Genomic DNA, 26320 nt, shown 5'->3' with positions numbered 1-26320 from the left:
TGGCTTTAAAACATGTTTGCTGCCAGCTGACAGAAGAGTCAAGCTCAGATTTATTGCACTGGCACCTGCAGTAAAAAATGACAGATGATGAGAATGTATTTAATTATCATTCAGCGCCACATCTCTGCCTGCTCCGGTCGCGGAGCTGCAGCTGTTGGCACACGCTTTAGTTTAAAGTCAATGTGCTTATCTAGAGAGGGGCCTGGAGGAAGCGGCCGGGGGAGCCGGCAGATCCTCGGGGCCCGGCTTGAGCAAACGCGGATCTCGCCACGCTCGCCCGCGGTGCCTCGTTCACGGGCCCTCCCGCAGCTCCCCTCCGGGAAGGAACAATTCCCGGGAGCGCCGGGCAGTGTCCCTGCCTGGGCAGTGTCCCTGCCTCGCCAGCCCCTGCCATGGGGGGCCCGGTGGCAGCGATCCCGCGTCCCAAAGGAACTGCGGTTTGAGCAAGGTCAGAGGGACACCCGGGACTGCAGCAGCGGCGGGAACGCTCCTTCCCAAACCGCGGCTCCTCCAGCGTTCACGTGTGTGAACAGCTCTGCTCTGTGTGTCGTGTGTGCGGGGACATGGACATGGGCATGTGCGCGCGGACACACGTGCGGACACATAGGCACGCGCGTGCACACGTGGGCGCACACACGAGCACACAGACACACACCCACAGACAGACACACAGACACACACCCACACACACACACAGACACACACACACACACACACACACAGGTGTGCACAGTTGGCGGGGAGGAGGCGGCCCAGGTGCTGCTGCCCCAGCCCCGCGTGCGCCGCCCCTCCCAGGTGCCCTCAATTAGCACTGATGAGGCTACCGGGTAACTGGACGAGCCCGGCGCGAGCCCGCGCTGCCCTCACGTTCCTGCGGTGTCCCTGTGGGGCAGAGCCCGGTGTCCCTGGGGCACAAAGCCCGGTGTCCTCGGTGTCCCCGCCATCCCTCGCCCCCCGCCATCGCCCCGCGGCCCCTGGACACAGGTGAGTGCTCCCGGTCAGGCAGGTCGGTGCACTGCCGCCGGCTGTGGCAGTTTTGGGGGGGGAAAGGCAATTCCAAGGATGAGCTGAGCTGCTCCTGAGGGGTGAGGGTTTGGGGTTGCTGAGGTGTCCTTCTCACCTCCCTGCTTTGTAAGAGGAAAAGTTGCTGTTGGGGTTTCATTATCACTTTGTTGCCTGTGCTCACCAAAATGTGCAGGGAAAAAGGAGTTCGGGGAGGAATAAAATATCTGATTCTTGCTGGTTACTGAGCCTTTTGGATGTGAGCTCAGCATTTTTGCGCCTCATGGAGGAAACTGCGGCCCATGAGGAGAGGTGGTCAAAAGAATTGGCCAAAAAACAGTAGAAAAATATGACTTTTTGCAAAGCTTAAGAGGAAAACTGAGGAGTTTTGATCTTGCCAAAATGCCTTTGACATTGGAGCTTTCCTTGCTTTTAGTAATGGTTTGAAAAAATACTAAGTTGAAAGAAAAAACTGGAAGCAATCTGGAAGCGAGGGGTTTTCCTCAGTGCCCTGTCACGTGGTGTCCTCACTGTTGTGTGCAGAACAGGGAGATAGATGTTTGCTTTTGGGGGACGCTTCTGACAGGAGCATCTTGCACACCAAAACTCGCTTGTTTTGGTGGATATGGTGATTTCCCTCAGGGTTTTGGCCGCAGGAGCCATGCTGGTGAGCACTACTCTCTGTTAACCACACCAAACCCCACATTTGGAGGTGGAGTGATCAGCTGGGGATATTTCAGAGCGGGTGGTGAAATGAGGCAGTTTTTAGTATTCATGAAAAATGCTTGTGACAGCCTTACCCCAAGTAATGAGCAGCCACCTGCAGTTCGGAGCAGTGCTTGATAATGCCGTAATTAGATTGGAGATGCAAAAAAGCTCATTAAAATTAAATAACATATTTGTCACTGTTTTAAGAGGTGCAGATTGCCTCGAACCATGCTGGTCTGTTGACCTTGAGTATTTTGGCATAGTCCTTGCTGTCAAGCGCATGAAAATCCTGTCGGAGCATCCCACGGGCAGTTTTGTGGTGGGATCTCGGGGCAGAGTGTTCACCTGCCCCCACTGCATCCTTTGGATCTCACCAAATGGGGCTGTGCTGCCACCCCTGAGACGCAGTGTGGGGGGACAGGCTGCCAAAGGCATGGGTCTCTACCTCTTCAGTTTTTGTTAAAATACAATAAAGTGTGTTTTAAGTCCCCTTCCTCCTCCTGCCTGAAAAGGAATGGGCAAAGCCTTGATGGCATCTCTTAACAAGACTAATTTTGCAAAATTAATTTTTAATCACTAATTTGTTGTGTTTTCTGATGTTTTATACAATACCTATTTGTTTAAACCCCTTTTATCACCGCAGAGGAGATGGGTGTTGTGTCAGGATCTCTACTTGGGGCATCCTCTGCTGGCTTGGCTCTACCCTCAGGAGGGCTGGATCTGCTGAGGAAAGGTGGCTCTGGAGAAAGGCAGAGGTCAGCCTTTAGAGAAGGGATTTCCCTTCCTCCTGCCCCAAAATGGTGCTGCTGCCAAACAGACAGTTGTGGCCACACACTGCCCTTCCCCTCCTGAGATGCTGGCCGGCCGGCTGGCCAGGGCTTCTCTTGCTTTTATGCAAAGAGAAGGGAATTAAAAACTAAAAGTGGGTTTTTCTTCCTTCTCATCACTAGTTGTAGGTAATTACACATAAGCGTCTTGGAATGGGAGTGTTTACAGGCACTCCCTATTTTTGGCATGTGGGATTTTCCTTGTGTAGCACTCAGGTTGTGAGCAGCACCAAAGGCACCCCAGCTTCTTGGCCTGATGCCTGGATCACCATTGGTTTGTTTGAGAATTGGGGGAGAGGGGGGAGAATGAGTGCCTCTGAGCACCTGAGGATGGAGCATCCCTGTGGGATCATGGCTCTTTGTTGTCTGCAGGAGAGAGTTCATAGCACAACTTCTCGTGCTTTACAGAGAAACTTTTTTTTGTAATACTTTTTTTCCCCACTCAGGAATGATCTTGGAAAGGCTCAGGATCAGGTGGTGGCAGCTTGTGCTGCCTCACAGCCGGGCACACTGCTTGGCTTTGTTTACTGCCAGTCACGTCAATGTTTTCTGTTATATTCCTGGCACCAAATGGGAATTTTCTCAGACCTTGTTCTGACTAATGTTGATGAAAGGGCAAAAATTCATTATTAGAGAGAAATAGCTGGTGCTAGACTGGGGTTCCCAGGTGGATGAGTGAATACCAGGAAATGTCTGTAGTGAGATTTCTTCTGCACAGCCTCGGCCGTGGCTGCCCCTGCTCTGGCTGCAGGGCTGAGCTGTGAGAGCTGCACAGCCCCGGGTTTGGGAGCAGCATTCCCTCTGCAGTGCCTGTACAGCTGCCCGGGTCTGTGCCAAAGGGGTCCCCAGTGCCCGGGCACTGGCAGCTCCTCTGGACAGAGGTGGCTGCACGGGGTCCCCAAAAGCAGTGCAAGAACCTGTGATGGGCAGACAGAGCCTAAACCTAAAAAAATAAAATTAAATGAGATGTTTTCCTAGGCCCAAGTTGAGATTGGACCTATCCACCACCATCTCTCAGCTGGATACTTGATTATTGGCAGAGTAATCCTTGTTCTTTGTCCAAGCTGGGATGGGTAGTAGAGGAGGGAGCTGTGAGTGAATGATTCCATCACCAAGAAGTGTTTCCAGATAAAACAGAACAATTCCCATTGTGCTTGGAGTGGAGTGAAGGGCTGTGGCTCAGGCTCCCAGTCAGATCCATGTGGGTCCTTTAGGCAAGTCTTAGGCAACTTTAGAAGAAAAGAACCCCAAAAAAACATTTGGCCTTTGTGGTTATGCTGAGAATCTGCTGGCAGAGTAAACCCTGGGTAAGCATCCTCAGTTTGCTGCTTCCTGAAATGGAGCAGCTTTTGGAGTTTGGAGCCACAATTTATATTCAAATGAAGGTCATTTGAAAGGTGTAACACAGTAAACAGCCATTATTTCATTTTGATAGTGGTACTAAAATTATAGTGTTGGTTAAATTATTTTAGTATAGGACCATTACCATCTCCCTAAAACACTTAGAGGGGTTTTATATCAGTGCTGCAGTCCTGAAATTAGAGGAAAATTAAAAATCACACGGCTGTGGTAGGAAAGTAATTTATTTGTGAGGATGCCTTCGTTTTATCATGGAGTCTCTTTCCCTTCTGCTCTGCTGAAAGAGAGACCTGCTCCCAACACCCGGACAGGCTCTAAGGGCTCATCTTGCTGAACCAGGAAGGCACCAGCTTCCCATGAGTCAGGGCTGCCATGAGCCACCCCTAAAATTTAATTTTTAATTTTTTTTCTTTTCCAATAAAAGCAGGTGCTGTGGTATCGCCTGACCCAACACTATCAGCATGTTATATTTCAAACACTATGTAGGGGGGTAGATACACACTTAAAATCTCTATGCACTCATTTTCTTCTAGGAATACATGTAATAAAAGTTGGAGTTAATAGGATGGTAGCGATTTCCCTCATCGGGGTGGCCGGGTGAGGGTGCCTGGATGGAGCCCGGCAGTGACAGCTGCTGTTGGGTGGAAGGGGGGATGTGCAGGGGCTGTGTGGGAGCCAGAGCTGGCGGACGTGAATGAAATCCTGATTGGGAAATTCCCGTAGATTATTACAGCTGCCTTCATTAACATTTTCACACTGGGCTGGTAACAAATGAGGAGAAGGGCTGTCTGTGCCACTGGATTTATTGTGTTCCGAATCTGCTCCGTACTCGGGTGTGCACAGTCTGCACCCTTGCCTGGAGGTGCCTGCCTTTGAGTAGGAGGGATCACGAGCTTTTTGTGGAGGGGTGTTCTGTGAGGATTTCTGTAAAAATCTTTACGGGCAAGAAGCTGGTTCTCAGGAAAAGGAAGGAATAACATGCAAATAAGATTCCCTTTAGCTTGCAATTCTTCCAGGAATTCAAGATGCGAAATTTCTTGTTTCTAGCTGTGTATCTGAGAAAGTTTAGATTGGGTTTGGATATGATTTTTATGGGGGTTTTGATCCATTATTGCTCCAGGTTTTTTTCAGTTGCATGAGGAGGATGCCAAATGTGTATCTACTGGGAAAGAGCATAAACTCCTAAACCCTGGAAGTTGAGCTGCTTCAACAGTACTGAAGCTGACATAAATGATACACTGGCCATGGAAGGCTACCACATCATGTTGCAGATCAAGGACATGCCTCTTGTCCCTTCCCCAGCCTCACCAGGTCCTGGCATGCTCCTGCTCACACTTTGGTGCTGGAGCACTCCACGCCAGCAGTGTGAAAATACAAGTTCATGATGAAATTGCAGGGTGCTCACATGCCAGATGATGTTGGGGTGGATGGTCCCATCCTTGGGTGAAGGCTCCTCTCACAGAGCAGCTCCTTGGGAGCTCCTTCAAATCAAGGGGAAAACCTCAGCTGGATTAGGATGCCCTCAGAGATGAGCGTAGCAACCTGTTCCATATTTATTACAGGCAACAATTTGACTAAGGGAGAATTTAGATTAATAACATTCAGCCCAGAGAAGTAATTTCCTTTGAGAAAGCGATTTACATGCACTCTGCCAAAAAGAGCCGTCACCGTGCGCTCTGCCCGTGTCAGCTCCAATAATGAAGTTGGAAATAACATGGGAGGTTAATAGGTCCTACTTATCTCCTTAGCGCGGCAGAGGAAGATTTACAGTGCGGAGCCTGGTTTGCATATTCCCGTTGGAAATGGAAAGGTTTTTCCCAGCCGAGATTGATGAGACGTTGCAGGGTGTCTGCTCAGCTGAGGCTGTAAACCTCCATCCCAGGGACACACTTGTTCCAGAGGGAGCCACCTTTCCTGGGTCACTGGCCAGAGACTGACTTAGATGCCGGAGCGGCCGTTCCAGTGATAGTTTTTTTTATCCCTCTGTGTCTTCTCTGAGCCTGGAAATACACACAGATGTGGCTGCCACGCTGTGTTAAGAGCTGGACTGAAGCCCAGTGGGTTTTCCCTGGGAGCTGCCTATGGGCGTGCAAATGGGAAGGTCATCTGGAGACGTGGTGGGAGGATGGTGGAGGACACCTGTGTTGCCCCTTGGGCCACTACCTATGTGATGCCATCCTCAGGGCATATGTTGGGGTGTGTTCAGTCGTGCCCTCGCCCCAGGGAGGGTGGTCTGCGTGCTGGTCTGTGGGGCTGGGAGCTGCTGGAATGTGCTGGTGGGTTAGCTGGGTCCTGCTCCCTAATTGGAAGGGGTGGTGACCTTGACACTGTGGATGAGGATGCTGCTGCCTCAGCTCTTGGTGAGTGGCCCCTTCCCCCTTTCCCTGCTGGATGGCAGCACCAGGCACGGGGGACGGCAGGCGCCGGAGCTCTGTCACTTCGCATTACTCATGTGAAATCCCGCAGGACCCGTGGCACGTTATGGGCTATTGCAGGAGCTGTTTCCCTGCCAACAGTAGAGGTGTCTGGGCTCAGAGTAAGGAAAATCCCCAAATTCCGCTGCTGCTTTCTTCCCCCTCACTGGCTTTTGGGAAAGAGCTCTGTGACTGCTCTTCTCTCCCAGTGGGATTGTGTTTGGGTCCTGGCAGGTTATTGCACTCTCCAAAGCTGAGAGAGAAACAAACTTTTAAGAATAAACCAAAATTCGTTCCCTCTGGATAATTTAAGTCACATCGTGCCTGAAATCTGCTTAGGAGAGAGGGTGAGAGAATTGTTAATAAATGTTCTGTCTGCACAAACTGTAAAATATTCATTTCAGTTGGTTATCTCACATTACTGAGAAAGTGCAAGAAGAATGAACTTTCTGAACAGCTTAAGGTACAATTCAGTAATAACCTGAGCTATTTAATGAATGAAATATTTAACGTAATTTGCATACATTAAGTGATGGGATGACCTTTTTCTACTTCTGTGTACTCCTTGTGTATCTGGAACAGCACAACCTTTCCTCCTTACCACTCCTCATGGTGCTCCAGGGTGGGCACTGAGGAAATGGCATTTTTCCTCCCTGTTTTGAGCCAACCAAGTGGGCACCGCACCAGTTGGAGACAAAGGCATGCTGTTCCTGCTCTTGATGCTCCAGTCCCACAAAACGCAATTTGTTTTCTTTTTCTTTGTTTTAAAAATCAAATAATATTTGAAGTGCACACAAGAAGCTGGAAGATCTCCACATGCTGGAGACTCCTCTTGGCATCACAATGTTCAGGGCCTTGGAACTGCCCTCTTCCAAAATACTACCAGGGAGCTCCGAGCAGAGCTGAGACCGGCACAAAGCCCATCCCTGGGATGGGCTGCCAGGCTCTCCCTTGAGGCACTCTGGTGCCCGGATGCCATCCCTCTGCACCTGACACCCAGCACTGTTGGCTCCTCCAGGAGTGTCTCCACTGGCACCGGGGGTTGTGGCTGGCTGCCCTCGGGGATGCTGAGCCTGCCCGTGGTGTCCTCGAGAGTGGCATCCCTGAGCTAGCGCTGCTGGTGGGTGGTCACAGGGTACGTGGGGGCCAAGTAAGGCAGTAAAAACCCCAGGAAAGGGAGATAAGGGGGAAACCTTGGTGCTTCCCCCCCTAGAAACAGAAAGAGCTGTAACAGATGTTGGGTGACCAACACTTCATTCTCAGCAGGTTGCTCTGAGAGGATGTAGCTTCTAATTTCAGTGTGCCTAGAAATTGCAGTTTATAATCCAAACAGGGGCAAGGCTAGATTCTCAGTTATGCCAAATTAATGTGGGGCTTCGTTAGTGTTCTTCCCTAACTTAAGTGCACTTTAATTCATTGAACTCTTTTTCTTCTGCTCTGTAAGTGGTGATCCTTCAGAAAACTGTGGAGCGAAATGAAGTGTCCCAAGGAGTGTGTGTGTAACTATCTGTATACAGATCTACAGATCTATAGATCTCTGTCCCATGGCTGGGGCTGGAGTGGTTGCCCAGAGGTGGAACCCTGGGGCGTGCAGGCTGGCTCTGGGGTGACCAGTGCAGGTGTGTCTGTAGTGTCCATGGTGCCCTCGCTTACCTGGTGGTTGATGCCATTTGTGCTGACCCTCACAGGCTGGATGAACAATATATCTTGCTCTTCCAATCCCCATTACTTTGCATTTTTTCCCACTCATGCAACCTGTGTCATGTCAATCACTTGCCCAGTTTGCAGTTTGTTCAGGGCTCTAGGCTGGTTTTCCACCCTATCTGAGCCTCACTTGGAAATGCTTTCTGTCATGTTCAGGTGGCGCCTTCTCAGTGCTCACTTCCAGTTTGTTGGTAAATATGAAGCAGTAAAAGAAATATAAAAGGAGTTTGATTGGGAATCCCCATCTGGCAGAGCTCCTGGATGTCAAAGCTGCTTCTGCAGAACTTCAAAGGCTTAAAACCAGAGAAGAGCAGATTAATTCTGAAACACATCCCTTTCTCTGATCAACAAGATTTTAATTTTCTTTAAAGGTGTATATTTTTAAATTAATGCGAAATGAGCACACTCCTGGGAATGTGAAGCACAGCCTGAGTGTTCACAGTCCCCTCTCAGTGGCCAGATTTGGGCTGCCTGAGCAGAGGCACGGCTGTTTTCATCCTGCTGTTGATGTGCCTTGACAGAGCGTTAAAGTCAATGTTAACCTTAAAACCTTCTGCTTTCATAACAGGCAATTTTGTTGGTGTTCAAAATGCTTTGTTTGATTTCGGAAGCCGTTCATTACAGGATCAGGGCTTCAAATTGGAGTCAATTAGGTATAAGATCTGCTTTTAAAAAGCTTTTTTCAAACACCAAGAGCCTGAAGGTTAAAGTGAGGTCAATGGGGAACCTGTGCTGGGGTGGCCCCACAGCTCCACCGCGGTGTCAGGTCCTGCTGCGGCTGCATCCCCTTTGCCACATCCCGGCGGGAGCGGCTGCTGCAGCCACGCTGCATGTGGTGGCTCACCCCCTTTTCTATATTTAGTAAGAAATGCATCAGCATCCCTTTTCCTCCCTGAATTCCCTCTGGGATGGAGCTGGTAAATAGCTGTTGCACTAAAAATAACACCTGCAGCAGCCGCTGGCAGCCGCGTTCCCTTCCCTGGCTGAGCAGAGAGCCAAAGGGTTCCCGCCCCGGGAGCAGATGCTGGGATTTATGGTTATTTAAAAGAAAAAGCAAAAATCAACCACTTAGGAATGTAAAGAACATGAAACTGCCTGTGATGCTTAACCTTTGGAAAGAGACATCCATGCTCTCCCCTGGCTCCTCTCCATGAGAAAGGACGTGGCAGCCACAGCACAGCCTGCAGCGGCATCGGCCCTGTCTTTGCACCAGCCTCCTGGTCAGCCCCTTCCCGAGGAGAAATGCAGGGAATCCTGGGCAGTTTACTGCCCTGGCACTGCTTGGAATGGGAAACAGCTTTCACACAAATAATGTCTTTTTTTCTGGTCATGTTTTTCCCCTTGTCCTTTTTTTCTTATGTTTTCTTGAAAGTGAGGAATGACTAAACTCTTAGAAGTCTGAAAATAACTTGGAAAGAATTTACAGTTCCCTGATGCTGCTCTGGTTTTATGGTTGTTTCCTTTCTGTGCCAAGACACATGATAATTCTGGGTCTGAGGGGCAGTTTCCACAGATGGGAGCCAGCTGGCGACCTCCAGTCCCTCTGGGGACAGATCTGCTGTGCTCCCCAGGCGGGTGGCCCAGGTTAATCATCGTGGCCAGATCCTAACCTGGGGCAGAAATACTTCCCTTTTTTGAGAGCCTTTAATGTAAACAATAGAAAAGGAATAAACCCATTCAGTAATCAGTTCAGGTGCAGCAGCTTCTCTGTTCAGCTGGATCTTCAGTAGATCTCCTTGTGCTTGGGCTGGAGAGGGAGAGGTGGAGCATGAAAGCAGCAACATCCAGGACTCCCTTTCATACCAACTGAGATGTGGGACTGAGGTTGTGTCAGGACAGCACAGCATTGACCAAGCCAGTAAAATGTCCCAGTCCCTCCTATTCCCAGATTCCCCTGCTATTCCTAGATTTCTGGGCTTCGTGGCTTTCAGTCTGACCAGAGGCATCATCTGAACGTGGTTTTTATCATGATTGAATATGTATCTTTAGAAGGATTTTAATTCCATTTGAAATAAGAAAACGCCATAAATCAGCAACAGAATCTTTTAACATTTACAGTTTTAAATGAATTCCTGGTGAGAGTCTCTTAAGCCAGATTTATATCTGACTCTGCACTGAACTGCCGTTATGTGGGACTGAAAAACTCTTACAGAATTAGGCATAATGCAAAAACACGCTGAAAAGACACTTCTGCAGGACTGTGGAACATTATTATGTCAGAACATATGGCTGTGAGTATTATGCAGAAAAGGGCAATTCGTGTGGATATTTCCCTTTTAATGACCCTTGCACAGTTCTTTGGAAGGGTTTGCTGCTGTCTCCATGTGAGAGAAGGCTAATGGAGCAGGCACTGGTGTTGCTTTGCTGGCATTGGGTGCAGTGGCCCAGAGTGGGACTGGTGTGTCCCCGTGGTGGCAGAGGTGAGCTGGAGCAGGGGAATGCTCTTCAGCATCTTCAAACTGCATGACTGTTCTAATTGTGTAAAATAATTGAAATTTTTACTAGTATGCTTAATTTATGCACCACGAACACATGGATCTTAGTGCACTAATTTTCTTTTTTTATCCCACTGCATATATGACTCTTTCAGGCTGTGAAGGACAAGTAAACTGAACCAACGGTGCCAGCAGGATGCCAGTGCTCATGGTTCTTTAAACCACAGGGTTTAGTCCAAGGTCATTTAAAAGGAAAAAAAAATCACATATTGACCTGTGGGTGTTTTCCAGTAACTCAAAATTTGTTATTTGTTATCGCTCTGTTTTACTGACTGTCCCTCAGTGTGGGGCCTAAATGGAAGATAAAATCCATCCTAATCCCATTAGGCAGGGGCTGACTTTGCTCCTACTTGTGACTAACGGCGCTTCCAAGCGGTTTAGGACAGCCATGGCTGCAGGGGTTGTGCCCAATTATGCTCTTGCTGTTATAAAGACCTATCACATGTCTCAGTTTGCTCTTGTCCATGTGTTTGGCAGGTGAAGTGGCTGAGCAGATCTTGTTCAGCTCCGGTGCTTGTCAGTCACTGCTCGTGCTCTTGATTGGTATTTTTTTCTTCTCCTTTTCATGTGTTTTAGAGAAAATTATTTCTTGTCTGAATCTGTTTTTTTCATACCAGGTTTAACCTTTATTTTCAAGTGTTTAAGTTGTCCACTTGCTACTTTTCTTTTTTCCCCCCTTTTTTTTTTTTCGTTTTTTTTATGTTCTCCTGCCCCTCTCCATAAGTTTTCTTTGGGACTGTGTCCAAGCCCATTTGCAGCAGGTTTTTTGTTGTGCCAAGGCTGCCGTGAGTTTCACCCCTCTGCTCTTTTAACCCCAGGAGTTTGGCCGAGCTGCCCCAGCACTGGAACCCCAGGGCAGGCCCCAGTGGTGCTGCAGAACACCCTCGCAGTCAGATGACTCGATCAGCCATCGCAGCTCAGGATTATGAAATGTCACCCTGTAATATCTAATTAAGGTTGCAGTTTGAAGACATCATGTACTTTAATTGAAAACTGCAGAGTAATCTATTCCATTTTTTCCTGTTAAATTAATAGTGTGGACCTTTAGCAGATGGTTGGCGAGATGCCGTTACTAATGAAAACATCTCCCCTCCTGCAATCCTGCCGCTCGCTGCCATGTGGGGAACTGAGGCGAGCGTTTCCCCAGCCACAGGCGTTGCCCACTTGGTAGCTTTGCTCTCCCGTGGCACTGGTCAGTGCTCCCAGGGCTACCCTCCCACCTTTTCCTGTAGAGGTGTGCTCAGCCAGTCTGGCTGGGTGAGGGACAGCCACAGCGAGATGGCTGCGGGCCATCTCCTGCCCTTCTCAAACTGAGGGACAGCAACACTCGGGGACCCAAAATGGTAGTTTTTTCATCCATTAGGGTAACAGACCAGTGGTCTGGCTTAAGCTGTTCTGTGGTATTTTCACAGGCATGAGCAAGTGCCTCCACACTTGGCAGGAGATTCATAGTGTGCATTGGAAAACCAAATTCGTGCGAGTCTGGCCTGACACATGCTCTGGCTGGGCTCGAAATTGGTGTAACCCTGGGAAACGTCTGACCTTTGGCTGCAGCTTGTGCCACTGACACGGGTTGCCAGCAAAACCATGGTGATATTTGAGCTTTTTCCCCTTCTCAGCCTCAGTATGGTCAGACCAATGTTTCTGCCTTGGGAGGTCTCAGACAGGTAACACTTTGAGAACAAGTCCTTCCTGCAATGGCTGCAAAAAAATTTTGGTTAAGGAGTGTTTTGTCACTGACAGATGTTGTCAGCCTGCGACCACCAGACCCACCTGTCCCTGCCAGGCACTCATGGGCTCAGTTTGACCTTCTGCTCTTGGTTTTCCTTGACTCACAAGTGACCTCTCTTTGATGTTGTGTTGCTGTTTTAGGCCAAACAACTGGACAAAAACAATGGAATTGGGATTTTTTTTCCAGTGATGCTGAACAAGGTGGTGTGAGCCAGTTGTGTGGTGTTTGGAGCAGTTTGTGATTGTGATATTCAGAATATTAATGGCCCTGAGAGTGGGGACAGGTAGAAAATGAAAATGGCTCAGTCCTAGCTGAGAAGATGCTCCATAGTCAACACAAATTTTTATTTTCATTTCAGAGCAGAAGAATGATAAGGAAGTGATGGGCTGGAATTTGTCTTTATAGCAGTGAGGATGTGGTGAATTCCTAAGAGAATAAATGTGCTTGCTTAAGAGATCGCAGCTTTATTAGCTCTGTGGTATAAATCCAGGGATGTGTACAAACCCTCCTGTTTTCTCCTAACACATTTAGGTTTCGGGCTTATTCATTTGGGTGTGTATAATTCATATGAAGTAATAACTTGAAATTCAGACTTTTTTTTTTTTCTTCTTTTTAAATGAATGACATGTTGCTTTGAGACCAGACAGTGGCCAGAACTGCCTGGTCCAGGGAATCGTGCAATCCTGCTCTGTTCCAGTTTCTGTTTTTCTTAAGAGAAGTCAGATAGGAATTGCTGATACCTTGTGATGATGCAGGATGACCTGGTGGGGGGTCAAGCTGGGAGGAGAGCGCCAGTGCTCAGTCTGTGGCTTCAGGGAGCCCCTGGATTGCAAATTTCAGAGCTTTTTATAACTTTATCTTTTTCTTCCAAAAAAAGTGTATGTTCACTGCAAGTCCTTCATCTCAGAGCAGAGTTGGCAGCTTTCCTGTGCTTGCGATGGGTCGTGGGCCTCTCCCACACCGCCAGTACCAGATCTCTGCCCGTTTTCTGTTCTGCGCCTCACAGCAGTGTCCTCTCCAGCTCCCGTGCACAGAGACAAGCAGCTCTGCAGCAGCTGCTGGACATCACCAGCCCTGCTGCACCTGCCCTGCTGCTCCTGGTCCCGCGCCGCCGGCTCATCCTCCCCCCAGGACACGGCGGGTGAGATCAGGTCGCCCGTGTGCTGCAGCTCCGGCCGTTACGTGCCGTCATTAAATATTGAAGTGTCTGAGGAGCTGCAGTCACGTAGTGTCGGGTGGGGAACCTGTGCTGGCTCTGCCACTGCCACCCCAGCCCTGCCCCAGCACGGCGGCCAAGCCAGTAATGCCAACAGCTCATTGCACCGGTCAGACCACGCGAGGCTGGACGGTGCTGGCACAGGGCTGGGGAACAGGGAGAACATCCTCGGTGGCAGTTGTCTGGAGCCACTGGAGCTGCGTGTGTGGTCTCACACAGCTCAGTGGGCTTCCCAGCCGGTGGCTCCCTGGCACGTTCGGACTAATAATCTAAACAAACAGGGAAATGCAAAATGAAAGTAAATGCACACTTAGATAAAATGCTTTCAGCCTGAGCAACAAAGTCTAGATTGAACCACTGAATTATCTGAGTTTAGGATAAAACATAATTTGTGATTTGAATGTTAAATTATCTCATTGCTTTGATTGAACTGGTCAATCAAACCTGTTCTCCTCGCCAGTGTCCTGGGAATGTTGGGCTCAGTCCTGTGCCCGGCGTGCTTGGAAGCAGATCTGGGTCTGCATAGCTCTCAGTGGTTCGCCCTTTCCCAGAAATGCTCCCTCAGTTTATACTGACATTAATTCCAAAGCTGGGATAGAGGGGGTGTGGGGCCAGGTGGGACATCCTGGCCCAGGGGCTGCTGCCCATGGTGTGCAGTGCCCTTGCCCATGAAGATGCTCCTGAGTGGCCTTGGGGTTCCACCCAGTGCCACCTGCCCTGACCGGTGCTGGGGGGGACTCGCTGGCAACGAGTCGAGTGTTTGTGGCAAGTACTCCTGTCCCTTGATTTGCGTCGCTCGCTGTGCAGTCACAGAGGAGCTGGGACCAGCTGGGCTTTCAGAGCCAGCTCTGTCTCATCTGACCTTGCTGGTGCCATGCTGCCTTTTGTTTGTAATCTCGGGCAAGAAGCAATGGGAAAAGGGTTTGATAGGAGACAAAAGCAAACAATAACCTCACTCCAAAGATACGATGAATGGGATGTAATTGGATTTTTTGGTGAGGACATTGATTTGACCCTGTAAGACACAGAAAGAATCATTAAGGGAATTAACGTGCATTAAAATGCAAGGTTTTATCAGAGGGCTTTTATTGTGCCCATAGTTTTGTTTTTAATTATTTAATGACTTTGTGTCTTCTAGTGATAAATCTATTTCTTCCTCCTTTTTTCAAAGGAAAAAAGGTTGTTGGTGTAACAGGGGGTGCTTTCCCCAGGCAGCTGTTGAGCCCTGGCCCTGCCTCAGCGGCCCTGCCCTGCTGCAGTGACCTGGACCCACTGGACAGAGGTGTCTCTCGCAAACCTCTGATCACCCACCAGCACTGGGCTGAGCACTTTCCTCTGCACAGCTGACACAAAGTTGTAGAGCTGCAGAAAGCAGAATATGTAACAAGCGGGGCTTAAGGGAGGTTTGGTCTCTGGCAGCAGAGAAGCACATCCTCCTTCCTCAGCATGTGCTCCAACCCTGCTCCCTTGCATCCCATCCTGGGACAGGCTTTCCCTATCTCAGGTATTTCTAGCTGCCAATCACCTCTTCTTCATGGGGCTCTCCCCATAAAGCTCTCCCATCTGTTTTCCTTGGAATCCTAGCATTTCACTAGTAGCACCAGCATAGGGCTCACCCCAGAGCCCAGGATATGTCTTTCCCTGGGAATCCCCCTTTTTGCCTGGCTTTGTGTACATGTGCAGGTGTTCACCACGAGTGTGGCTGAGCGTCCCCGAAGTCATCTGTTCCTTGCAGTTCTGCTCCAGTCGGAGGTGGCAGACGAGAGATTGTTCTGGGTGCTGGTGACAAGTGGACACGTGGGTGTCACTGTACACAGGTGTTTCTGCTCATGTCCCCCCTGTGTGGGGTGGGCTGGTACGACGGGACAGTGCTTGGCTGCTGTGGCAGAGCCTCTGCTGACACCAGCCCGTGTTCAGGCTCCCCCACGCTGTGTCTGTGCACACTGGATCGAGGAGTCACAGCACAGCCGAGCACAGCGGCTGCTCCTCAGCACTCAGGCCAAGACATCCCAGTGCAGGACGGGGAGCTCTGGGTGATGGGGTTGCAGACAGGCATGGGCAGGGTGGGTGAACAATGTGGGGGTCTTTGAAGGATTTTACCCTCCTTGTAATTCTGAGTTCTTGGGACACAGAAGGCAGCTTGGAGGCCTTGCTGTCTCTCTGCTGTATGTGTTAATTTATAGCACTGCCATGAGCAAGATTTTCTTTGCCATCCAAGGTATTTCCCCTGGAGGAGGGAAATCAGGCTGTAATATATCATTAAGCAGAAAGCCTGGGGGAGCTCCTATCCTAGTTGATGTGAACTCTTCTTTTATCCTGTTGGAAGAATTGAATTGTACATCTAGAGGTGTCAGCTTTGTAGTCTGATTGGAACTGCAGCTCTCCATAGTACCACAGCCAGGGCAGGAGCTGCCTGGACATCCTGGTGACACGTGTGCATTCTGGTGGGTCTGCAGCACCAAATATCTGCAGCACCAAATGGCAGCTCGGTCTTTCCTCTGCCCAAACGTGCTGAGTGGGCCAGGCCAGCAGCGTGGAAACCCATGTTCTGCTTCACATAGGAGTGTCTCATTACTGCAGCTCCTCTCATTGGTGACAGTTTGGGATGAGGATTTCACATGTGCCAGGCACGGGCAGTGGGAAGGAGCAGAGTGAACAAGCTGTGGGTGAGGCTGAGTTCCTTTACCTGAAATACTTTGTGTTTCCATGCCATAGCAATGTGTTTGTTCAGTCACAAAAGTTAAAAATGGCTTCATTCTCCTTATGGCAATTGATTTTTAGTAGGAATAGGCAAAATGCTGTGCTAATCTGAACCCCCCAAACTGCCCCGGCATTGAAGGGGTTTATTTCTTTAGAGGCCTGCTGGCTCAGTGCTGGAGAGGATGTGCAGGGAGCTCCCCTGCATTCCTTGGTCTCTCCAGAGCTCATCTTGCTGTACAGCACGAGGTGACGCTGGATTATAACATGGGGAGCTGAGCTGAGGACATAATGTGGGACGTGTTGGAAATAGAGTTCTGCTGATCACAGCACATTCAGTGGAATTACTGCACTGGCTTTAAAAAAATCCAGAGATCTTGTTTCATATCTTCAGAGGAATTTTAGTCGCAGAGTTCTTTGGTGTTTTTAGCTCGCTGGGAGTCTTTGGTCAGCCCTTTTTGGCCATGCAGCATCTGAATTTCATCACTTGCACCTGATTCAGCTGCAGCTGCTGTGAAAGTATGAGGCTTGGTGTGTTCTCTGGGAAAGTCGTGAGTGTTGATGGTGGAGGTCTGCATGGGGTTACTTTGATATTGAATTTTATGCAGCAATTACCCAGAAATTAAAAAGAGGAGTTTCTGGAGCTTTGTGTCACTGCTTCATCAGCTGCTTCTCTGGGGATCCTTTATACCTGCAGAGAGGGGCTTGGGAAGCAAGGGGTGCAGCACTGGATTCTGTTAGAATTTATTTGCAGTGTAAACATGTTGGTCAGGAGTCATTAATATGACATTCACACAGCTCTAATAAAGTACATAACACGGAGATCTGGCACTGCCACAATGCCCAGAGGACATTAAGTATGAGTCTTAAAACCAAGAGTATTGGAAACAAGATATTTTTACGTCTCGTTTGGGAGTAATATAATTGCATTTTGTGGCTCTAGCAGATGCTTGGGCCAGCTGGTTGGAGAGCATTGTGGGGGTTTTTAGCTTTGGTACTGTAAGCGACAACCCTTATATAGAGCGAGCTAAAAAAATAATAAAAACTCCACTCCTGGTGGAAAGCCCCGGTGCTGGCATGTGTGCTGCCCTCAGGATGTGCAACCTGGGGACTCTTCTGCTGCAGTAGCTCTAGAGATGACACTGCATGTATTTTGGGGGTCTGATTTGAGGCATTTGAACATTGAAGGCAGCTTCACTGACCTCACTTTTGCTGCGTAGGTCCCTCTGAGAGGACTGGGAGGCAATTCTTGGAAGAGAACCATCAAAAAACTACATTTTTCTGAGTATATTGGGGGGGGCTTATTTTCAGCACAGCCCTAGGGGTCCGTGGCCATTTCTGTATGTCGGGGTATTGCTGGGGTGGTGACAGTGGCTGTTGTGGTTAGGGACAGTCACTTGTCCTGCATCTCCCCTGGCACAGCTCTCCTGGTCTCTCCGGGCTGCTGCCGGTGCTGGGCCTGTCTGTGCGTGGCTGCCCCGTGGCCGCCCCGCTTTTGTGCCCAGGAGATGAATGAGTGGCCGTCCCGCTTTCCTCAGGCCTGTTTACGGGCACTGTCATGAATTGTCTCTCCAGCACCAATAATTCCCTGCAAACAAATCGGTTCTGATCTGGAAGTAATCACCCGTATCATTCCTGCAAGTGGGAGCGATGACTTATGTTGATGTCACCCGCTGGCTTTTTATGGCAATGATTAATAATTCAGTAATTCTCTCTGCAGTGATGCTGTTCTATTTTTAAATATTTAATTTAGCTTCCCGTGTCCGTTTTGTCGCTGCCCTCCCCTTTGCCTCCTGACGTCACGGCTCGCGGCGACGCCGTGGTCACCACAGTTACCAGCAAGTTCTCTGCGCTGGAGAATGTTAATGTCTTTCCTCATTTACATCTCTTCATTGCCCTGTTTAAGCCTGGCCTTGGTGGCACGGATGTGAACGTTGACTGAGCGCGCTGTGTCAGTCAAAACTCGATTTCAGCTGCAGCCTGGCCCGGGGTGGGTGACTCTGTGTCTCTGTTATAAAACTTTCCAGTTCCCAGCACAGCCATACAAGTAACTCTGTTTTCTTTCTGCGTTTCTCTTTCAGGAAATTGCAGCTTATTTAATAACATTTGAAAAGCATGAAGAGTGGCTAACAACCTCCCCCAAAACCAGGTAACGTTCTCCTGCTCAGCACATTGACTCTCTTGCACTGATGACTTGACTTGCTGATCAATGCCTTGACCACCAAGTGGAAACTCCCAGTCATGCTTGATGGCTTGTGACACCAAACTCTCATTAATTGCCTTAATGAGCATTTTATTGAATGAAATCAGGTTGATTAAAAATGGAACAGCTGCAATCTTGGCAGGTTAAAGTTTTAACCCAATTGCTCAGGATTTAATTGTATCCCTTCAGATGAGCAGATCTGAAGCCTCTGAGTGAGGTCACAGGCTGTTTATCTTGACAGAGCTCCCTTGCCTACAACTTTAAATAAATAAAAAAGCACCAGCCCCGCTGTGTGCTGCCTGCTCACGTGGAGGCACAGGAATTGTTTGAGTTATGGTGTTTCCATTGCTGGGGTTAAGTGGTTGATGGCGAGGAGATCCCAAAAAGCTGCATTAACAGACATGTTTGCAGTTTATTATTCAGTAAATGTCATGTCTTCCTTGTGCTGCCATAAATGTTTAACTCCCTGCTCCCCTGGTAACCCAGACATGGAGTTTTGGCTGCGGATGTTTTCCTGCTGTTTTAGCTGCGTTCGATCTCCGTGCGTCACTAACACAGAGAACGACTCTTGCTTTCTGGTGTTGCTGGGTTTTTCCTGTTTGTCTTTTTCCCAAACCACCCCTTTCCTGTTGCAGAGGGCAGGGCCATTGGAGGGAACCTGCTGGGACCCAGGTGAGAGGAAAGTCTGTTTTAGCATCCTGTATCCTAGTGCCATCCATTGCAGAGGCTGCTGCTGCAGGCACCCAGGGCAGCGTGCTCCAGGTTTGGCATCGCCTCCTGCTGCCATGAGCAGGGGCAGAGGTCACAGTGGACACAAGGAGCGGTGGCACCCTAACGAGTAGATTGATTTCAGGTGTCCCACAGCACCCAGCCAAGGAGAGGAGGGACGTGGAGGCCTTTTCTGCACCTCTGCAGTGCAGCTGCGGGGTGGGGCACGCAGAGGACCTGCTTTCCATGAAATATGGGGAAAAAATGTGTCATTTTAGTTTTTCTGGGGTTTTTCCCCCCAGACTATTCTATATATCTTTGTGACATCGCTAACTAATGCATTTGCTTGTCGTATTAAAATGTAGCACTTGGGAAAGGGGTGTGGGAAACCCAATTGCTTTCTCAGTGGTTCTAGAAGACCTGGAGCTGCCATGGTAGTAGAAGGGCCTGGATGGACCTTTCTGCTGGTAGTAGCTGCAAGGCTCTCCTTGACTGCAGGAAGCAGGTAATTTGGTTAATATTAGAGAAGTTTTTTTCTGGGCTGGTGATCTCAGTATCAGAATAAATGCAAAACAATTTCTGGCTGAACCTTTGCCAGAGAAGCCTGTTAAGGGGTCAGAAAACACACTAACTAGTCTGGCTGACATGGTGTCATTAAACATACAAGGTTATAAATGTTTTTGGAGCAGCATCTTATGATTTGGTTTGCTAAAGGCAGTGCATGAAAATAATTTTCTGATGAACATTCCTGTACCTTCCTCCTGTGTGTTTACACTTGAAAGAAAGAAAGAAAGAATGTCCCAGGAGAAGGAAAGTTCAAGGACCTTCTGAAATTGTTGAGTTAGATTTCTTTTTTTTTTTTAATATAAAAATTAATTGGAAGAGTTAAATGCTGAGTTGCTACAATCAGGGCTCTCGGTATTACAGAATTAATGACATTGATTCGGCACTGGAACACTCCCCATTCTTTGTTTGCTGCTCTGGGTGGCACTAATTTAATCTCAGAAAATTAATAAAAATTAATTGCACCTCTGACACGTACAGAGTTTCCTGATCTGATGATGTATAGTGTGCTCTGAGGAGCTGCTGCTGGATGAATGGCCGCAGGGGCTCCGGGTGTGGCAGGACGATGCCCGCAGGAGCTGGTGCTGCTGGAGCTGCCAGCGGAGGGTGGGTGTTGGTGCCGAGGTATCAGTGCCCTCTGCTTCAGCCACCAGCGAAGGAGCTGCTGCAGAGGGTCAGGCCAGGCTGGGCTGTGATGCCCCACAGGTCACTGAGCTAAGGCAGAGGGTGACAACAAGGGATGAGCTGGTTTGGAGCCAAGCCTGCAGTTTGGAACATTTTCAACTCTTTTCCAAAGAGAAGTGCCCATGTTTATAGCACTGTGGGGTATTACTTTGGTCATGGAGACGGAGGAGGAGCCCTCTTATGATGCCATTGTGGTGGCAATGGAGGGGCTATGAGAAAGCTTTGAAAGGCCTCTACAATTACTTTTTTAGGAAACTTCATGTTGAATGACTCAAATTGATCGAATATGCTGATATAAATGTACTGGAGTATTATTATTACAACAGTCTTTTGAGCACTCCAGTTGATCAGCATAAATTAGCAAGTACACCTTGCAGCGTCGACCTTGACATTCCCTCAGAGCAGTGTTTGGTTCCCTGATGATCTGCTGGGTGTTCCACAGCTGGTGTTCCATCAGTGGGGCAGGGGGAAGTGTTTTGCTAATGCAGCAGGGCCAAGTGTCTGACATTTCCAAGTTTAAATGCGAATCATGACAACAAAAAATAATTACTTGACATTTGTATATCAAGTAGAACTTAATTGTTATTTACTTTGGAATTTCAATGACAAAGTTGACTTCCTGAGTCCAGAAACATTCTGCTGGAGGACAGTACTTTGTTTCTCTGTTTCCAGGTGCCTTCTGTCCTTAGCATTTATACAGTATTTTAAAAATACACTTTAGCAATCCAAGGTGGCTTCACCTGTGTTTCACAAGTGAGCCTCAGGCAACAGAAAAGCCTTGGCTGTGCCCAGAAGCTGCAAGGTTGGTTTTCTACCTGGGAATGCAGTTTAGATGTGTTCCTGCCCCTTCCTGCATGGTGTCTTGGAAAGGACACGGGAGGATTGCTGTGGGGATTGGGCCCACTCCACAGTGGGAGCAGGATGAGTTCGGTCCCTGGAACCTCTCTTCCTCCTGTCCTGCTGCCCTTTGCCCAGGGAGCACAGCCTGTGCCTTACCTGTCTGTCAGTCCAGCTTAAGGAATATATTCTATCTGGGATATCTTTATCAGTGGCATCTTAAAGAAGAGTTAGGATCTTGCAGTATAATAATTCTGTATTAAATAATTAATAGTAAAATTAATTGAATTATTTAGTTTTCAGGTAAAAAATAGGGTAATAAATATTCATGACTTGTATTATTAAGGGAATTTCTATTTCCTATGTCGTTAAAGTGAGATTAGCTAAGGTTGGGTTTAAATGAAGATTGAAAACAATTGTCCTTTGGAATTAATTCACTGCATTAGGCCGTTACCTTGCGAGCTGGCTCTCAGGTGTGCTCTGTGGGGGAGCTGCATGGGGTGCGTGCTGCTGCCAGGATGTCCTGGCCCTTGGGAAATGAGACACAGGCTCCCTGTGGAGGAGAAGGTCATGGGAACTGGAGGTTGTGTAAAGGCAACTGCCCAGAGCCATGGTTGGTGGCAAAAGTGCTGTCTGTCTCCCCTTGTACTTGTTACAAGTAAGAGTCCTTTCGAGACCTTGTTTAGACTTTCCAGGCATGTTTTAAAGGTCCTACTCTCTCCTGTGGCTTGTACTCTGTGGGACCCAGGACCATGAACCGTGCTCATGAGCAGTGCTGAAATGTGGGTTTTCTGCCTGTGCTGCTGGAAGCTCTGCCAGCATCTCTGGGTCCTCCTTCGTCAAAGGCAGTGTGTGTGCTGTCAACTCTCCTGGCTTGGGATACCACTTGACATAATCCCTGCTAAATGTGGCACATCTCTTTACACTTTAAAGATTCCATGACTCTCAACACTTTCATCTTGCTGCTTTCAGTATTTTCTTCTCTTTCTTTTCCCTGAAGAGAATAAACAGTGCAGAGATGGTTTTAAGAGCCTGTAATTCATATAGATTTTTAGTCACTGTGGTCCAGGGGTGTTGAGACACCAATAATGAATTCCTTTAACGGCTCACCCTGTTGGTTGTAATGTGACCTAAGGGCAGAGTTGCTGGGAGCCATAAGGATGCCTGGCTGGGGTCATTAATAGTCTTCAAGTATTCCTTGGAAATCCTTCCCATGACAAATCCAGCCTGGGCTGCTGGTGCAAGCTTTTGCTCTGGGAGAGCTGTTTTTCCTCTGTATTTAACTGGTGGCTCAGGAGAGCTCTGTCAGTGCAGAAGATGACACTGGCCAACTTGGACGACAAAGGCAAGAGGTCCTTGTTTCTGTTGCAGGTGGGACTGACCTGGCACAGAGGCTGAAGGTTGGCTCCTCCAGCCCGCCGACGGCTCTGCAGGCACTCTGCGTGGTCGTTGGTCTCCAGCTTTGCTACATGTCAGAGGGGTGCATGTCAGAGGTGCTGATTCCACAGCTGGTCCATCATATGGCCATCTGCCCCTGCTCCCGGCTTTGGACAAGACTGACATTCGGTATTTGGGCAGGCTCTGGCTGTTCTCGATGCCATGCTATGGGGTGGGAGGATGCTCAGGGTTGAGGAGGCTGCTCGGTGTGTGAGCCCCCTGTCAGCCCTGCAATTGGGGCTTAACAGACTGTGAGGCAGCTCAGTGAGGAGCTGCCCTTGTCCCAGGAAGAGCAGAGGAAAGGGAAGAGTGTGACGTAAGAGGTTTTGTGTTGGGGCTCCTGATGGCCACACCTGGACCTGCCAGGCCTGCCATATTGTCCTGCATTCTGTGCTTCCCTTCAAAGGGGACCGGGAAGGACAGGGGTTAATGGCCATTGTGGGACCACCTTGTAGCTGCCCTGTCCTGCATAATGTGTGGAGGCTGCAGAGGGGCAGGAGACCCACTATTTGTTCTTCAGGCTGTTCATAACAGCAACGAAATTAAACTCTTTGTCGCATTTTAAAGACTTTTGCAACTTAATTTATATTCTTGTATGGTAATGAAGAAGCATCTTTTGTCCAGGAGGTGAGATATGCAGAAATAACCTTTAAGTGACTCATAATTGACCTTTACTGGTATTCTCTTGGTTTTTTCTCATGCATTCTCTGCATCAAAAACACTGTCCAGAAAGAGTGTCAGCAACTGCCTGTTGCATCTTAATGGCCTGCAAATAAACTATTTATTTGGGTTCTTTATTTATTGTCAAAGTTTTTTCCTTCTGGGAAACCTGGCCCTGAGGTTGGAGTGCTGGGCTGTAGCTGGGCACAGTGACTGTCCTGAGCTGGCAGGGATCATGCCCAGGGGAGTGGGGTGCCCTCTGTCTGGGGGGTGCATGCTTCGCTTTCCACATGGGGACAGTGTTGTATTTATGACAAACACAGTGTGATTTAAATTGCCCACTGGAATGTTAGTTGGCATGTGCTGGTAACCTGGATTTGGGGGGATGTTTGTGCCTGTGTGTATGCAGAGCAGCTGGAAGCATCCCAGAGGACCTGCTGTTCAGACTGGAGAGGACAGATTGACTTGCGTTGTCATTGTTGGAGATGAGAAGCTGCCTGCAGAGGCTGGAGTTTTTCTTTTGGTGCTGAGTAAGTGTGTGTAGGCAGCGAGCAGGCTTTGCTCTTGCTGTGGCATGAGGAATAATTTGCTTGGCAGGTGCAGGTGCTGTTGGTGTGCATCAACATTGTAATGAAACACTGGAGAAGTGCGTGATCCTGCTCAGCACAAACGTGGAGCAGTTGGTGGGTGAGCAATAACAAAACCGAGAGCACCAATACAGGTGTTCAGGTTTGAATTTTTTTTTTTCTTCCTGGTCCTGAAAACACAGATTTACAACAATCTGGGAAAGATTCTCCTCAAGTTACACTTGGTTGGTGTTCTTGCTACGCACACTATAACAATACTTTAGTATAATTAAATTTTAAATTCCGTGTAGAATCTGGTGGGTAGGCAGATGTACCGCTATGTTAAACTTTATGTCACTTAAAAATGGTTCTCAAGTACATGAGAGGGAGCCCAGCCAGCTGTAAAATGACCTGCTTTATGGTGCTGCATCACAGCTTTGGTCTCTGTGTTTTAATTACAGATGTACCTAAAGTCTCACACCCTCAGATAACTCCGCTGGGCGGTTTTGTTTCCTGTAAGTTACTGACAGGATGTAAAGCAACACGAGAGAAGGTGCTACCGGGTTTTCCACAGCTGCTGGTTGCAGGAGCATTGAGTTTCCCACTCATGGTGTGGCTGCTTTGTTCCCTACTAACAGACAGCACAGTCTCCTGTGCCCAAAGGGGAGTCTCCAGGATGACAAGTAGTAAGAGCGGGTTTAGAAGCTGCTTTGCAGCCCCGGGCGGGTGGGCACGTGTCGGGACCAGTGTCAGGGTGTGTGCAGGTGTCTGTCCCCCCACAGCCCCTGTTCCTCGCTGGCAGGGGCAGGAGGTGCTCCCCAACACTGGCACCCTCCGACCACCCACCAGCTAAGATGAACTTTGCCCATGTTTACTCCACTGGACCGCTTGTCTGCCAGTGGCTAGGCTTGGTATGGGATGGAAATTGCCAGTGCTGTGAAGTGGGAATCTGTGAAACCATTAATGCTGCCATTTCTGGAATTAAAGAAGTGACCTTGTCCTGAGGCGTCCCACGTGATGGTTTGCCCTGTTTTGCAGTATGGTTTATGCCTCGCCATGAGATTATTGTTTTCTATTGATGCTGAGGGAGATGAAGCAGCATTAAAAGCCTATCAGAAGCCTCCTGCTGGAACATGAGAACTGGAAGCTTTCCTGCCAGAAATCTTGTTGCCTCCTTGGTGGTGACTCCAAACTCGCTGGCCCAGCAAATCTCAAAGTGTACATTGCCTCACACTCCACCTTCTCCTCCTCCTCGTCCCCTTCCTCGTCCTCCTCCTCCTTCTTTTCTTCCTCCTCTTCCTCCTCCTTTCAGCATTGCCTGGCTTGATCCAGCAAGGATGTGCCTGATACTGCAGGGAGGTGTTGAGGTGCAAGGTGCCAGCTGGTCGCTTGGAGATCCTCTGGCACCCTCTGCTCTGCTTCCAGCAGGCAGCAGCAGTGTCCCTCCCTGTCTGTCTTCGGAGCGTGTGTAATTCCTGCTGCCACTAGTGAGAGTGAATTGTGCCCATAGTATTATTCCTGTATTTATTTTATAAATGTCAATGATGAACTAAATTAAAACAAATCAGGCTGTTCTGTTTCACTGTTCAATTTATGAAATTTTGATGAGACCAGTAATGTCTGTACCGGTTCCATCTTTCGGCTGGCAGAAGGCGGCTGCGGTTCTGACAGCTCTGCTCAACCTGTTCCCCGGTGATGTTTATAGTCAGGGGGTGTACAAGTGCAGTATTAAGCTGTTTGGTTCTGTCTGTGCTTTGTCTGACCCTGGTGGAGAAGCTGAGAGGATGATGCAGCTGGTGAAGAGCTCCACCTCACAAGTGGAATGATGTTGCTTTAAGGGCTGTGGTGAAAGGCGAGCGATGGGGAACACGTCAGTCGCAATAGTGGAGGCAGGCGGAGGTGGAAGTAAAGCCTTAGTTGAGGGTGCCTTTATCTGCAACCTTCCCTTCTCCAGCCTGCTGGAGATGCTTGTCCTGAAAAGGGGAACTCTGGTCTCCTGGTTTCCTCTGGAGAAGCTGGGTGCTGGTACTCACCCTGATTATGAGGTGACAGATTAGGGGTGTGTTCCTCTCCTTGTGTGTGGGTCCGAGGGCCAGAGCAGCTTACAGAGCATCCCTGCCATCGCTTCCTCCCCTCTGGAAGGTGACCATTTGTTTCTCATCAGTCGAGCCTCTTGCACAGCAAATGGGTCATGCAGGGGAGATCTTCTTGCTGGATAAGCAATTAGCTAAAATAAACTACTCAAAGGACAAATTATGCAGGACTCTTGCTCTGTAACAAATGAATTAATTGACTTTGGTATTTGTAGGATGTTCCCACTATTTTATTTAATTCTCTCTGGCTAAAGGGCTCCTGTGTTTTCCCCTGCTCCTTGCTGCCGCAGTGAGCAAATAGGGTATTAGGGGTTTATTTACACTGTTACAAGAAAGGAAACAAAGTGATAATTGGGAGAACCTTTGCAGGTTTCCTTAAGAGAAACAAAATCTCTTTCCGCAGCGTGTCCAGAG

General features: G+C 48.7%; 1 protein-coding gene across 7 annotated transcripts in view; it reads left to right on the top strand.

The window, feature by feature from the left end:
* CAMTA1 (calmodulin binding transcription activator 1) overlaps positions 1 to 26320 on the top strand; it is a 223696-nt gene that overhangs the window by 38380 nt on the left and 158996 nt on the right. For all 7 annotated transcript variants that reach the window (XM_051786361.1, XM_051786362.1, XM_051786358.1 and 4 more), the window contains one exon: positions 18236 to 18303. In XM_051786361.1, the coding sequence (XP_051642321.1) occupies positions 18236 to 18303 (68 nt within the window). The remainder of the gene's footprint in view (positions 1 to 18235; positions 18304 to 26320) is intronic.

Source organism: Manacus candei, unplaced genomic scaffold (genome assembly GCF_025592945.1).
Source record: "Manacus candei isolate 608988 ecotype Guabito, Panama unplaced genomic scaffold, ASM2559294v1 h1tg000022l, whole genome shotgun sequence".
NCBI lineage: Eukaryota > Metazoa > Chordata > Aves > Passeriformes > Pipridae > Manacus > Manacus candei.
The sequence above is the reverse complement of the archived record's forward strand: the minus strand, read 5'-3'. Positions and strand labels throughout refer to the sequence as shown.